We start from the raw sequence: 15,465 nt of genomic DNA, 5'->3' as shown, positions 1-15,465 counted from the left end.
GTGGTAACGTATTCCAAGCTAATTGAGATAAGAGCCTATTTTCCAATATTGAGTAAACGTTAAAGGTTATTCAGATTAGGCGTCTAACTTCGCGGTAATTCTTCTAAAATTCCCTTTCCATGGGCTAAATAATAGTGGTAATTGTAAACCTTTTTATTTGGCAATTTAAACGTGAAATAGTTAGTTTGTATGTATATTCTAGTTGATGATCGACGTTGTAAATCTGATTTACAGTAGTTATTGTTTTACAGTTGTTAAATCATCTAATTAATAACTGTCGAAAACTTCCAGATGTCCCTGCACTCAATAACAATGGAAGACTTAACTCAAGACCCGGAGTCCAAGCACCGCATGCTCATGGTCTCGCACACGCCTCAAGTTCCCAAGGCGGTTTTCGTCTCCAAGTCCTGCCCAGACTTCGTCACAGAATACCCAATAGACGACCTATGCAGTATGAGCTCGCTGCAACAAATGAGATGGAACTACAACTCGCTGCCCAGTGAACTCAATGTGACAGACAGAGAGGGTGGGAAGAAGCGAGACAGCAAGTGCGGGGCCACGCCCCCCTGCTCGCCCGAGGCGGGGGGTGAGGCGCGGGGCAGTCTGCAGGGGGAGGATAACCTGGTGTGGATCTCTGTGCATATTAGAGACCCGCAGCATCCGCTGTTTGAGGAGAAGTTTGATAAGGTGAGCTTTTGTTGTTGCTGTAATAATAAAATCCATTTATATGAACAGACATCATTAGAAATCAAATAACAATCCTCTTTATTTTCATGATGAGGTCCGTGTTTAGGATGCCATAATTATGAATAATGAATAAATAAATAATCGTCTCCGCGTATGAGCGATGCTACGTGAGCGTTGTGTTGCTGTTCACTACAACTTGCTACAACGCATCTAGTGGCATGTCATTTAGGCTTATTATTATGTATGTAGAAGGACGGATCCTCACCGCTCAATCGACGCAGCGCTGACGCAGCGCACATAACAGCCGTATGGCATCACTCGATACGTTTTACATTAGGTTATTGTGTGTTATGTAATTATTGACTTTGTGATGGGTGCAGGTGTCGAAGCTGACGAAGGTGGAGTTCAACTGCCTGAAGCTGGTGGTGTCGGTGGACAGCTGGGTGGCCGTCATCGACTTCTTCGGAGACGAGGCGGCCGATGAGCCCGACGAGGACACTGCGCAGAATGCGGCGCCAGGTTAGTGAATGAAGAGTTGTTAAATTCTAAGTTTTATGTTGTAAAAATACTTATTAGACATGTTAACAGCTCAAATTAAAACGACGCTCAAATTATATACTTGGGGAATTCACATCTAAGAGCAAACTGCACAAATAAAGTATACCATCGTCATTATCATCACGACCCTCACGTTCCCACTGCTGGGACACGGGTCTTCTTTCAATGAAGGATGGTTTTTAGACCTAGTCCACCGGCCACGCTGGCCTAGTGCGGGTTAGTGGACTAAAGTAAACCGATCAAGCTTAATCTTTGAAATTAGTTGTTCTTTGTATGTGCTTGCACTGACTGAATATGTAATTCCTTACAGAGCCAGCGACGGTGGCGCCGGCGGCGGCGGGCTGCAGCACCACGGAGATGTCGATCCGCTCGCTCAGCGTTCTGCTCGTGGGCTGCCGCGGCGAGGGAGACATCTGCCGGGGACAGGTAAACATAACAACCATGTACCTACTTCAATATTTACAAACTAAATACGGGTGTTGGGGGCGTTCAGTATTTATTGTCATCGAAATCGGGTTCACATATCCCGTTTAGAAGTTCTCTTTTAGTCCTCCCAGACGCATATTTCTAGAAGATTATACTGTTGTGTTCGTACCATAAAATAAGAAAAGGACAAAAGAAAAACCCAAGATGCTAGTTCAGTTCGACTTTAAAATAATGATTTTGGGCAACATATTATCACGTTACAATTTAAGCCACTCCATATTTGCATTCACATGTAATGCCTCCTCATCCTAGGTGTCCCGCCTACGCCTGGAGTCCCGCGCGGACCTGGGGGCGCGCACGCGCTCGCTGGAGGGGCGGCTGGGGGCGCTGGCGCTGGCGGACCTCACGCCCGCCGCCCCCGCCTGGCGCGACCGCCTGCTCACGCACGGCGACCACGCGCTTAGCTTCAGCTACCGACGGTACGCCGCACGCTAACCGCTTAACTAGTCGTTCTGGATATAGCACCCCGGTTCCCCTCATCTCGCATAATCTTTATTGACCAAAACTCATTTCGCATAACTCGTATGGTCTAAACTTTTTTGGCCGAACCATCACTATGCCAAGACTTATGTGGCAAAAGGCTCGTTTCGTCTAAAACTCTTTAGGCACAATCTTTAAACACCTAAGTTTCGTTTGCTCAAATTTATTTTTGTAAAGGTATAATATTGTTTTTCCTATTATTATCATAATAAATAATATATTAAGTATGTAGTAAATGTACAAATTGCGATATTTTTCTCTTGCATCCTCAAAATCACGATATTGAATAATCAAAAGACGAAAGTGAATTGAATGACCATTATAATTATTACAAACGCCATTAAACCCCATGGGATCGAAACCTAAAGATAGGTGCGACGACGAGCAAAGCGAGGAGGAGAGTGTTAGGTGCACATCATGCACATGTTCGTCAAAAGCAAAGCGGAGCGCAGCGAAGCGGAGCGGAGCGTTTTCCACATAGTATAAACAGTACAAGTCACCAGTTTGCGCTATGTAGGAAAATTATTTTGTATAACATATGCCATAGCATTATTAGGCTATTTAAGATTTGACCATACCATTATTAGGCTAAACAAGATTATGCGAAATAACTTTTTACTAAACAAGATTTATGCCATATAATTTTCGGCGAAACGAGACTTTGACCAAACGGTACTATGCAACACGAGATTAGGCAAATAAATCTTAGGTCAAAAAAGGTAGAACCATAGCACCCATTTCCAGCATACATTTCCCACGATCTTTTTTCATTGGTACATTCCAGGATTTTTTAACCATGGCCCATGGCCTTTCCAATTTGAGAACGAGGGCTTTCCCGTTACGCTTTCTCGGCTAGTTGCGGCCAAATGATATTATATGGATAACACTAATCCTAACCCTCACCCTCCTCAGCCTCAGTCCATCGGAAGCCGCCTCCTCCGGTCACGACACCTCTCTCCACATCACGACGGGCCCCGTGACGTACGCGCACAGCCGCCGCTTCGTGGCGCAGATTGCCACTGCTGCGAGCGACTTCAGCCGGCTCAGGAGTCTGATACAGCAGGCTAGGCAGAAGGTAAGAGTTCGAAATGTTATGTCTTTTATAATGCTTCCTAGTGTCGATGGCTACAATATCATACTGGTATTGAGAGTTTGAATTTTCTCATTTTGATCTGGATCTAGTGCCATCATTGTGAAACATTTGCCAGTTATTTGAACCTGGTTTTAACTGTCTAGCGTGTGAGGGTCATATTTGAAGTAAACAATGGTGACAGCTTCATTTACACTGTCCTGTTGCCACCATAACATTCCATATGGATTATATCCTAAACCTTTAATTTAGCTAAATCTGCAAATTCTTTTACACACAATAATTTCCACCCCTTAGGTATCGGTAGCCGTGGAGCTATCCTCGGCCACGCGTCTCTCGCTGCACGTGAGCTGCGCGTCGCCCGTGATCGCGGTCCCGGTGTCGGGCCGCGTGCGTGCCGCCCTGGTGGCGGAGCTGAGCGCGCTCACGCTGGACAACTGCTTCCTGCTGGCGGGCGAGCCGGGCGCCGCCGCCCCCCGCACAGACCCCGCCTGCCGTGAGTACTGGAGCCCCACTGTAGCCGCGAATGTGTAACGAAATGTTGTTTCGAAATTCAATACGACACACATTGCGTCGCTTCCAAATACACAACGGCACACATTGCGCTGATATGCCGTTCCCCTTTTTATTCTAGATTTTATGCCGATATGCCGTTCCCCTTTAGATCTTATAATATCTAACTTGTTCAACACTGCGAAGCCTTGGAGCACACACATCTAAAAACAATACTTAAGCCATTTTAAAGTGTGAACTCACTCACAAATCTCTCAAGAAGAGGTAACCAGAACTCTCAAGATAATGTAAACATATTCTCCCCCCCCGCAGCTCACCGCGAGGTGCTAGACGTGCGGCGCATGCGCCTGTCCGGGCTGTCGCTGTGGGCGGGCGGCGGCGGGCGCGGGCTGCGGCTGCGGCGGCGCGGCGCCCCGCTGCTGCCCGCCCCCGCCGAGCTGCTGCTGCAGATCGAGCTCAACTGTAGTGCTACGCATAATGGTAGGTATTACTTCATCACAAGCCAGCCTGTCTTTGGATTGTGACGTCCAAGGAGTTTTGTGTTCTTCTATTGCGGCTACTACATATTGCCTTTACCTTCATAAGCCAACTTAGCATCTAACACTAAGTGTTCATTAAAAATATAGAATACCGCCTTTATTTCCTGTTTTGGAGATATAGTCAGCCTACTGCTACACCTGAACATACTATTACTGCCAGCATTAATTACTCTTATATACTGGTGACCGGTGGTAGTTACTTTCCTACAATTTTCATATAAGTTCTTATGCCTTGATAGCACATCGTCCCGCTATCCGTCCAAATCCAATAATTTTAGCCACGCCAATTTTATCGTTTCAGTCCCAGACATGACGATCCAAGGCACGCTCAGCACGCTCCAGATCACGCTGGACCCGGACCAGTACCGACTGATCCGCGGCGTGTTAGCGCACAACCTGGGCGACGCCGGGGGTGAGGGCGGCGCGCCGGGGGCGGGGGCGGGGGGAGAGCCCATGACGACCGCGGAGCCGCCGCCCGCTACTGACACCGGACAGGTTAGACTGATATTATGAAGCCGACGAATATAAAATAATATACTATTGCTTTTAGAAATTATGAGCCTTAGCGTGCGCTTCCAGAAGGCAAACTATTTGCCGCCGACGGATTTAGCGCCGCATCGGTTTAGTATGCAACTATGCAGTGTGTTCACAAATCGCGCTCACTCTAATTTGCGGCGTTACACGCCCCTAGAAAAGTGAGTTATTTACCTACTAGAAACGTAGCATTAATGAAGATACTAAAACACCATTCTCCATCTGTTTCCCCAGGTGTGGACGACGACTTGCATCAAGCTGGACCTGCACGGGGTGGCGCTGGCGCTGCAGCCGGCGCGCGGCGCGGCGCTCGCCACCGTCAACTTCATCCAGTCGCGGCTGCTCATCGAGACCGACAGCCGCCTCCACCAGGACATCGACCTCGTCAGCCAGGTACTAGCACACCACACGCACAGTGGGACGCTCCCCAGCTGAACCTTTTAACTGATGCTTTATGAAATAAATGATATAATGAGTAGCCGCTCTTGAACATGCTAACGATAACGTAGAGTGGGATAACCTCCGGCCGGCTAGACCGACGCTGCGCACAAAACACAGTTTTGTGATTCTCCTGGACATGCCTGTGTTTAGTAGACAGATAGAACGCTACAAAGGGAGAAAACTGCTCTATAGGAAGCTTCAAGCTAATTCTGATATTGCCATCTTTCTTTTCTATTGTAGTAAATTTAAAACAACACATTTTACACTCGCAGGAGATCCTGGTGAGCGACACGCGCTTCGCCTCCGAACCCGCCAACCGGCGCGGCAACGTGTTCACGCGCATCGTGCAGCCGCAGCCCGAGCGCCGCCACCGCGTGCAGGCCGAGCTGCACGCCAGGTACACTGCTATTATCAGACTTTGTAAAATATAGTAAGAGTTTTTTGAAAGCTGTCAAAATCCGTACATTTTATTTGTTATTTGTTTATTTTTAATGGAGTGATTCCAACCGTCAATTAAATGCTAGGAAGTCTGCCTGCAAATATAGGGTTGTTTATTTTCATCTTGTGTTCTATTGTATCGTAGCTCTACAATATGCAATATGCCTTGGTGTCCGTTCAAATTTGATAATGTTCTACCATTGCTGGATATGTTTATCCGAAGAAGCGCCACAAAATATAGTTACAAGTTTTCGGCGTGGAACTTTGATAGTGAGGCACTCCCCGTGCACTGAACTGACAACATCAACAGACATACAGATAACGTGTTGGTGCACTCCTTAGAAGAAGTCTCTCTGTAGCAGTGGTCACTTGAAGCTATCAGCGCATAAATAGTGTCTCAAACAGATCCTCAGTTATTGTTGCCTGATGATTATGGCGTTACGAGTATATTACTAAATGATTGGATGTGATTACAGGAAACGCGGCACGTCGAGCGCGTACACGATCCTGATCAACAACATGCGGCTGATGGCCATCTTCGACTGGTGGGAGGCGGCGCACCACTTCCTCATGCTGCCGCCGCTCGACCCGCATTCGCCAGGGTAAATAATCCTTTCTACTTGTTTTCTTGTACCTTCTGTAGGTTGGCTGGTAGAAAATGCTTTTAGCATTAAGTCCACCTTTTGTACACTTATATTATATTTGTGCAATAAAGTATAAAATAAATAAATATAGCACTGATTTGGGGATTTCATTGATTGCGATTTGACAGACCTTAGTCAAAGTTACGATATCGATCGATACTAATATTTTGCGATTAATCGATGTTGATACAAAACAAAGCTAGACTTCTGACATATATGGGTGCTGGTAACTTTCTACATGTGCTTCTTATTTTAATATTCATGATTAAAAAATTACACAAATGTTATAACCGCCTTTCTTTCTCCATCTGGAACTAAGCAAGCTAAAGTCTAACCGATGCGTATGTCCTCAGTGAGAGCCCCTTGCCCTGCGCGACAGCGGGTGGCGGCGGCTGGGCGGCGCCCGCCCCGGCGCCCGGCACGGTGGAGCTGAAGCTCAACATCACGGACTCGCAGGTCGTGTTCGTGGAGGACGCCTCCGTGTGGGATACCAATGCTGTCATATTGAAGGTTAGTCGAGGATTACACACTTAATTCTTAGGATAAATTGTACCTACTGACTTTTATATGTATCGGTGCTTGTTTTTTCTTTCTTTTGTTTCTTTATTATATTATACTTACTTTCTACTACAAGCAAAATCTTCATAGAAGTACTTCCACCGCGTGCTAGTAAACTTCTATGTAAATTTATTTATTTATTTAATAACTTAAACCTATCATTACAGCTACTCCAATGCGATAGGCAAGCAAACAATTTTTAGTTAAAATTAAACCCTATATCTTATTATTTATAACATAAAACAGCACATAAATGGCCGTTGTAAGCTAAACAGAGTCCGTACACCGTCCGCTTCGCAATCAGCTCAAGGCTGGCACTAATCTGTGATACATATTATTCCATAGAGCACAACAGTGATCACCTACCGCGGCGCGCAATCCGCTCGGCCCGTTTCCTGCGTCCTGAACGAGCTGGAGGTGTTCTCGTGCGTGCTGGGGCTGGAGGAGGAGACCGCGCTGGCCATCGTGGAGCCCTGCGCGCTGCACATGGACGTGCTGGACCACCACACTCTCAGGGTCAGTACAGTGTCTCCTGCGTTCTGGACCACCACACTCTCAGGGTCAGTAGATGAACAGCTTGGCAAGAAAATAATTTAATAGGACCGCCACATTCCTTAATACAAGACCCAAGCAGCTATCCCATAAGAATAGTAGGGCCCCCAGCCAAAAAATACTACTTCCTAGGGTTTTTTCTGCTCTAGGAGTGACACTAAATCCTCTCGGCACCACAAAAGTAGCTGACCCAAAAGATAGGGCTCCTAGGGCAAAAAATACTACTTTCTAGGGTTCCTTCTGTGCTAGGTGTGACCGGTTAATATGCGTGTAACTGAGTTTAGTGTGTTAGTAATTTTCAGGGCGAACGCGCTCCGCCTCAATGTCGTCGCTCGTGTACTTATCACTTTGTTTCCCTTGTGTTTTTAGTCTTTCGTTTTTTTTTTAAATTTAATGTTATTGTGCGTCACTACTAAAGAGGCCTCCACTGAAACACCAGCGCAGTGTCCTTGGCTGTGGCCAAGGGCGCTGCAATAGCTGAGTGGACGCCTTTTTGGCGGACAGCAAATTTATACGTAAATTCTGTATTATGGTGTATATAATTAAGTATGATTGCTGTCATTGTCAAATAAAGTTTTATCTTTCTTTCTTTCTAATATTTTAGCATTTAGGGGTCCTTCTGCTCTAGGGGTGACACTAAAACCGGACATTTAACTTACCCACAACAAAACTTATAGTAACCCTCTTGTCTATGTTGCAGCTGTCGACGCGGTCGCTGAACCTGCGGCTGTCGTACCACGACATGCGCATGTTCGCCGCCATGCTGCGCTCCGTGCCCGAGCAGGCCAGGCTTGCGCTTTCCGGTGAGCAAGCTGTTATGTTCTCTGCTTATTTTTTTTTACTTATAAAGCGTCTGACTCTCTCTCCGAAACCACGCCACTGAACGCGATCTATAGCTTTCCGACACGCTTTATAAGCACTTAATAAAAATACATAAACACGAGAGCTGAACCATGGTGACTGGCTAGACAGGTTACAGTTGTCAGTGGATCTTACGAAGGTGCACCAGAAGTATATTAGGTACATTTGCTAAGGGATGTTTCTTTCATGCGTTCATTCATCATGCTTTGAAATTCATTGCATGGCCTGCTAGGGGATTTAAATTTTAGGATTTCCAATGGATAACGGGTGTAGTTCCATAGAAGGCTCATTCGTCTAGCATTAAGTATAAGCTTTGATGACCGCACTGAACCGAATCAAATATTATTGCCATATCTACCACGCAGGTAAAACCGAGTCGCCATCCCAAGAGCCGGACGTGCCGGCGAACAGGCTGCGCATGCGCGCGCCGGCCACGCGGCTGGGGGCGCTGTCGCTGCGGGTCAGCGCGCCCCCCGCCCCGCCCGCCGCACCCCCCGCGCCCAGCATGTCGCCGCTGCATGCTGTTGAGGTTTGTGTATTTACTCAGCAGCTCTTACCGTTATGTTAGCATCGAGACTCGCCGAATCCTGATTAGCGAGAACTTATGTACATTTTCTGCCTACCTGGAAAATTTGAAAACATTGAAATTACTTCTCCACTGACATTAATAGCTGCCTATTTCTCTCTGACACCTTGTTTGTAGCTCAAGCGGCAGTCAACCTGTTTCTGGAGAACGAAGCTTCTTGTTTGAATCCCAGCATTTGTATTTGCCATGTAACTATCTATGTATTTGTGGTGATATAGTAGCTGCTGCATGGCCATGTTAGAGATGTGTCCAAGTTTATTATTACATACTTTATATTCCTGTTGAAACCATGTGTTGTTCCCCCAGGTGCAAGCGGACTGCATCACACTGTGCGTGATCGACGACTGCTGCGACTCCGACGTGCCGCTGCTCGAGGTGTCTCTCAGCGAGCTGCACGTGCAACAGGTGAGGACACGAGAGGAAGGGAGAGGACCGTGTGAGGACATAAGAGGATGCGAGAGGAATGAGTGAGGACTTGATAGGTAGGAATGAATGAAGCCATGAGAGGGGAGAATAGGACTAAGTGAGATACAGTGCTCGTGTGACGGTCTTATTTACCTATGTCTATACAGGGCAAATTGGTGACTCTGACGTGATAGAGAACTAAGTTATGGACCTAGTTTTTGCCTGCTGGCTGGTGTAACGATCATATACCACCAAAGAAACTATACTTCGTGATGCCGCAATGAACCTAATTTTTTAATGAACCTAACTACCTATACATTATACATATTCCCTCTATATCCTCCCAGGACCTCCGTAAGGTAGAAGAAGCGTTCAGCGACCCGATCCTAGTCTCGACGCCGGCGGGGGCGCCTCCCCCCGGCCCCCTCGCCCTCCGCCCCGGCCCCGCCGGCGGCAAGCTGACTGCCACGCTCAGCGCAGACTACTATAATAGAGTACTATCTGGTTGGGAGCCTTTTATAGAGCCTTGGAAGTGAGTTAACACGTGTATTTTCAAAACTGCTCGTAAATAAAAACATTAATGCTTTTACGCAAGTCCTAATAAGTCAACGGGTTAATGTAGTTTCGACTGCTTCTTCAACGCTATCATCCGCGTCGTATTGTATTGTATTGCACTACAGCCAGCCACGAGTTACCCTGCATTCCGGATTACGCCGGGCCCACCAGGGAATCACACGATCAAGGATATTATTTACGCGATCATTTAACTAACATATATCGTTGTCACGCAGGTTCTCCCTCTGGTGGGAGTACACCCTCTCCAGCCGACTGTCCTTGGCGCGGCTGCAGGCGGAGGTGCACTCCGACAGCACGCTGGACGTGAACGTGACGCACGCGCTGCTGGACCTGCGCGCCGCCACCAGCGCCGCCTGGAGCAGCCAGAGCCAGGTACACTGATTCTATGTATCCCAGTAAGATAATATGATAGGCGCTGCTGGGAGAAATGAAAGATTTCATCCGTCGAGTCTAAACTCTATTGAACTCTCTTTATTCAGTAAACTAGTAGCATATGCTACAGCCACACGACTTCATCTGAAGCCATAATTAATTGCATAGAAGTAGCTATTATTATTGCGACTGCAAAGGTGAATGGCCTATCTACAAGTCTACAGCTGAGACTGCGTAGTTATAGTAAATTCGCAACTCGCTCTGTACCACGGAGCATTAGTTCTAGTTTCTTGAAATGCGTAGCAGAGTGTGACTCCACGTCATCTTTGCATCTTGTCAATTACCCACGTTAACCCCCATTCTCCCCTCCCCAGAATTCTGCCGCGGAGGCCTCGCCCAAAGGCAGCCCGATGGGGCACCGGCGGCGCTCGCCCTTCGTGCCGTACGCGCTGCGCAACCACACCGGACACAAGTTGTGGTTCACCACCATCGTCACCACTTGTGATGTGTTAGTATACAATACATACGTCAAAGTTCAATTTTTTATAATGGTTTTCTATCACTGTCTGAGTTAAACGGTGATAATTTTTATGCCATTTTGAAAAGCCCTTGAATTTTATCTTAGCGTATATATAAACTTATATTTTCTTAGCAGGTGCCTACATCATAAAAGATACCTTCTACACTGCAATCTACATATCGAAATACACTAAGCACTAGCTTTTTTTTGCCTTTATTTACAAGCCTGTAGCTTGTTTTGTAACAGTTTGGATTTGCCGATCGCTTTAATTTTTTTGTTGTTGTAATACTTTAGAAGCAGTATCATTATTATTAACTATCCTAATCCTAACTAATATTATAAATGCGAAAGTAACTATGTGTGTCTGTCTGTTACTATTTCACGCCAAAACTACTAAACGGTATACAGATGGTCCTGAGAAAGAACAAAGGCTACTTTTTATCCCGGAATTCCCGCGGGAAAACTTTTTAAGGTGAAGCGAAGCGCGCGGGAACTTCTAGTAGTAAATAACGGTGTGTTTTCTTTTCCAGTCTAACAGAACAGAGCACGTACTCCGGGCCTGACGACTCGTGGGTGTGCGTGAAGGCGGGCGAGACGGAGCCGTTTTCCTTCGGCGCGCGCGCGCGGGGGCGGGGGCTGGGGTCCGGGGGCGGGGCGCCGGCGCGGCTGCACCAGCTCGCTATACGCCTGGAGGGGTGGTCGCCGCCCGCGCCCGTCTGTGTGGACAGGGCGGGCGTGTTCTGGCGGAGTATGACGCATACGGTTAGTGGGTTCATTATGTTATAATTTATATGTTAGATCAGAAAGACGGGTCATGTCGTAGCTGAAACGCTGTGAGAGCAAGAGTACTGCGCTCTTTGTATAAAGTTACATTTTTATCACCAGAATACGCTGGGCCGCGTTCCTACCGCAGCTTAAGCCCATTGGTGCGTGGCGACCTCGCTGCCATATATTTTTTATAAGAGTTCATTTGGCGCGACGCGACCCAACGCAGCGCATCGCATCAATGGGGCCTCTCTCTAACGCTGTTAAAATCTATGCTGTAGTTTTTAATAATTTTCAACGTAAATTCCTCTATAAAAAACGTTTCCCCCTGCAGAAGACGGAAGCGGAGGCGCGCATGGTGCTGGAAGTGTCGCTGGAAGGGTCCGCCCGCAAGCTGGTGACGGCGCGCTCGGCGCTGCGCCTGCTGAACCGCCTGCCCCACGCCGTGGAGCTGCGCCGCGACCACGCCGCCGCCGCCGGTACCCACACTACCACACTACCCACACTACCCACACTACCACACCAGCCCATCAGCAGCAAACTAGTGACTGCCCAGACTACTGTCCTCATTTACTCCAGGCTTATGATTGCCGGCTTATCCGCCGTTGTAGATATCGTCAGTACCGTCATCGCCGCATGCTGATTGCTGAGAGTCTACTTATAGTGCTAATTTTTTTTTTGTTTAGCTGGTATACGTGTCACACTAAATAAAAAACGTTCTTAAGGTTCCAAAAAGTTACCGCAGTCTGCATAGTGAAAGCAACGACTCCAATGTAATGACTTTACACTATTTCTAGTAGACGGATTATGACTGGTTGCAGAAGAGTTTACTAATACCCCTACCCTTATCCTAATCTACCCCTATCTCTCTCCCCACTAACCTCCCCTCCCCCCAGCGGCGTGGCTGCGCGGCCCCGCCCCCCCGCACCGCCGCCGCGCGCCCCCGCTGTCCGCCCTGCATCTGCACCCACTGCCAGCCTTCACGCACTGCGGTAACTTGTTGGATCAATTTGTAGCAGTGTGATTAGGATTTGGTGTAGTTTATGGCTGATGTTTCTTATTATGGTAGGTTTGCAGTTGCTTGGGTCACACGTCACACTGTTTCATTTTTCTAACATGTTTCATGTAGGTAGCTTAAAGTTCATCTTAAGCTGCGACCATACGAACGCCAACGAACGGGTTTCGTTGACCTTCGTTGCTGCAATCTGCCCTGTATGATAAATATCCATCGTTGGGCGTTCGTTGGGCCGGTCTGTACCCAGCTTTAGAATATTCTTGAACTAGCTGGGTATATTGAGTAAAGCTTAGTGAGTACAGAGTAGCTTTGAGAAACTGTTTGTATTTGTGTAAATTGTATCCACTAAAATACCTATTGATTGTTACACTAACAATACCTACTGCTGTCTTGCTTTAATAGTAACGGATTATATTTGTGAATAGGTCAATGGAGCGGCTCAACCCCCCGCACAGCAACCGTCGCGCCGGGCGCGTCGTGGTCTGCCCCTCTGTCCCCCGGAGCGCCCCCGCTGTGGGTGCGGCCGCTGGCCCGCGCCCCCTACTCGCAGTGCGTGCGCCCCCTCGACTGGCGGCAGGCCACGGCTGGCCGCCCCTATCATGGGCATTATCAGTGCACGGCGCCGGACCGGAGTCAGTATAGGTTAGTGTGCTTACGTTATGTATGTTGTCCTGATTATTTTATGCATAATATCACCCCTATAATAAGTATCCTTTGTAAATTAAATAAAATCCTCGTTTCGGTAGAAAAAACTACATTTGGCACATAGTCTATTTACCGTAGATACCTGTCGTCAAAAGTGCCATCTTTCTCATACAACTCTTCTCATTAAACAAGCTTTGCAGCACCGATGTTGGACCCCAACACCATTATGACCCCAGTATAACCTCCCCAGATTCAGCTGCGTGGTGGTCCGCGAGCGCTTCCCGCCGGACCGGGGGCCCCCGTGCGCGGGCCACACGCTCACGCTGCTGCCCGAGCTGCGGCTGGAGAACCTGCTGCCGCTCGAGCTGCAGTACCGCGCCCGCGCTGCTGATGACGAGCCGCCCGCCGCCGCCGGCGCGCTGCCGCCCGGGCACACGCAGCCCTTCCACGAGGTACACACACACACATACACACACACATTTAATATAACTAGAGGCCACTTAAAGGGGCCCTTCGCCCTAAATAAAGGGTATAGATTGTCATGGGTATATTATACAAAGTATTGAGGTAGTATATTGCAGCTAACTGTTAGCATTATCTCCCCACAGGTGAACGTAGAAGAAGGCGTGGAGCTGTCCGTGAAGCTGGAGGGGTTCGCGTGGTCGTCCCCCCTCAGCGTGGGGGGCGCGGGGGGCGCGGGCGGCGCGGGGGGCTCCTTCACCGCGAGGCTCAAGCTCAGAGACGCAAAGGGAAGGAGGCTGTATCTGAGTGCGAGAGTTAGCGTGAAGAAGACTGATGGGATTAAGGTTTGTGGTCTTGTACTGTGTAAAAACTTACTTTCAGGGAGTAAACGAAAGAAAGAAAAGAACGTAAAGTTATGTCAGACGTATATTGTACTTACTTGCAACGATAAAATTTTACCCGGTTGAGGCCCAGCTGTATGAGGTTTGGCACTGTCAGGCATGAAACTTCATACAAAAATGCCCCGGCCCGGCCCGGTCGAGACACGGTGTAGCTTGAATCATCCTTAAAAGTCATGTTTCAGTCTGTGAAATTATGGTTTACTTTTCACACCGATAGCTACACGTCCTTACAAGTCCTTAAACTGAAGCGTCCTACCTTTCTACTTCCTTCCACAGGTGTGCATATCAGCCCCCTACTGGCTAGTCAACCGGGTGGGGCTCCCACTAGTGTACCGGGCAGCCGGCGGCGGCGAGGCGGCGGGGCAGCAGCCCGAGCACGAGGTGGCGCGCGCGCGGGCGCCGCTGCTGTTCAGCATAGCTGATGATGCTCCGCCCACGTTGGCGGTCAGGGTGGGGAAGTGCGACAGCGGGACGCCTGAGGTACGTAGCAGGGACTCCACTCTATAAAACGAAAAACGGAGTTTTGCGAGCTACGAATCTATCTCGTTGAATTAAGCGTGCCGATTGCACGACTGCTCTCGTTCGTTGGCTTTTTGGCAGTACCTATAGAGTACCTAACCCTCCTGGGCGTTTGTGTTTAACTTGTGTGGATACTTTGTTTACCTACTACTGTGAATTGAAACATAGCTTGAAGTGAGAACGTAGTGTTACTTTCTTGTTGCTATGCTTAGCTGGCGTCTCACAGTACCTGGTATTTTTATTACTTACGTAAGAGACAGGTGTGACGAATGTTTTAATATATTTACTAAACTCCCACCCATTCCCCGCAGTGGTGCTCCCCCTTCGGCCTGGGCCCCGGCGTGGTGGTCAAGCGGCTGGAAGTCCGCGGCGGCGGCGGCGGCGACCGCGTGTACTGCGTCGGCGTCAGCGTGCGCGCCGGCCGCGGCCGCTACCGCCACACCAACATCGTGACGCTCACGCCAAGATACCAGCTGCATAATAACACGAAGATGGTGCTGCAGTTGGCGCAGAAGTGCACCGCTACTGATCTGGTGAGTGGATATGAAAGATACTTTTATAAACTAATGAGAAAGGTATGGATGTAGAACGATATTTGTATGTATTTATTTATTTATTTATTTATTAAGAAAATTTACAGCGTATACAAAAGTCTTATAAACTATTACATCGTTATTTAGTAAGGCCAATTACAAATTTTCCTTCATAAACAGCATAGTAACAAAGGTGCACACTGTGCAATTTAACAATTTTATTTTATTTCAAATTTAAATATGAGCATAACTGAAAAGCTATACCTACATAATTCAACTTATTGT

The 15,465-nt window shown here is 47.9% G+C and overlaps 1 protein-coding gene across 1 annotated transcript in view; it reads left to right on the top strand.

The window, feature by feature from the left end:
• Positions 1-15,465, top strand: part of LOC105386957 (intermembrane lipid transfer protein Vps13D) — a 45,917-nt gene that overhangs the window by 19,390 nt on the left and 11,062 nt on the right. Inside the window, 26 exon segments of the mRNA XM_048623732.1 lie at positions 292-687; positions 1,068-1,206; positions 1,556-1,671; positions 1,984-2,150; positions 3,124-3,286; positions 3,599-3,797; positions 4,127-4,294; positions 4,655-4,848; positions 5,122-5,280; positions 5,601-5,725; positions 6,243-6,368; positions 6,764-6,920; positions 7,314-7,484; positions 8,221-8,323; positions 8,747-8,910; positions 9,274-9,372; positions 9,720-9,904; positions 10,164-10,320; positions 10,695-10,828; positions 11,371-11,602; positions 11,940-12,084; positions 13,046-13,262; positions 13,516-13,717; positions 13,874-14,071; positions 14,405-14,608; positions 14,959-15,180. Coding sequence (XP_048479689.1) covers positions 292-687; positions 1,068-1,206; positions 1,556-1,671; positions 1,984-2,150; positions 3,124-3,286; positions 3,599-3,797; positions 4,127-4,294; positions 4,655-4,848; positions 5,122-5,280; positions 5,601-5,725; positions 6,243-6,368; positions 6,764-6,920; positions 7,314-7,484; positions 8,221-8,323; positions 8,747-8,910; positions 9,274-9,372; positions 9,720-9,904; positions 10,164-10,320; positions 10,695-10,828; positions 11,371-11,602; positions 11,940-12,084; positions 13,046-13,262; positions 13,516-13,717; positions 13,874-14,071; positions 14,405-14,608; positions 14,959-15,180 — 4,542 coding nt within the window.

Source organism: Plutella xylostella, chromosome 10 (genome assembly GCF_932276165.1).
Source record: "Plutella xylostella chromosome 10, ilPluXylo3.1, whole genome shotgun sequence".
Taxonomy (NCBI): domain Eukaryota; kingdom Metazoa; phylum Arthropoda; class Insecta; order Lepidoptera; family Plutellidae; genus Plutella; species Plutella xylostella.
The sequence above is the reverse complement of the archived record's forward strand: the minus strand, read 5'-3'. Positions and strand labels throughout refer to the sequence as shown.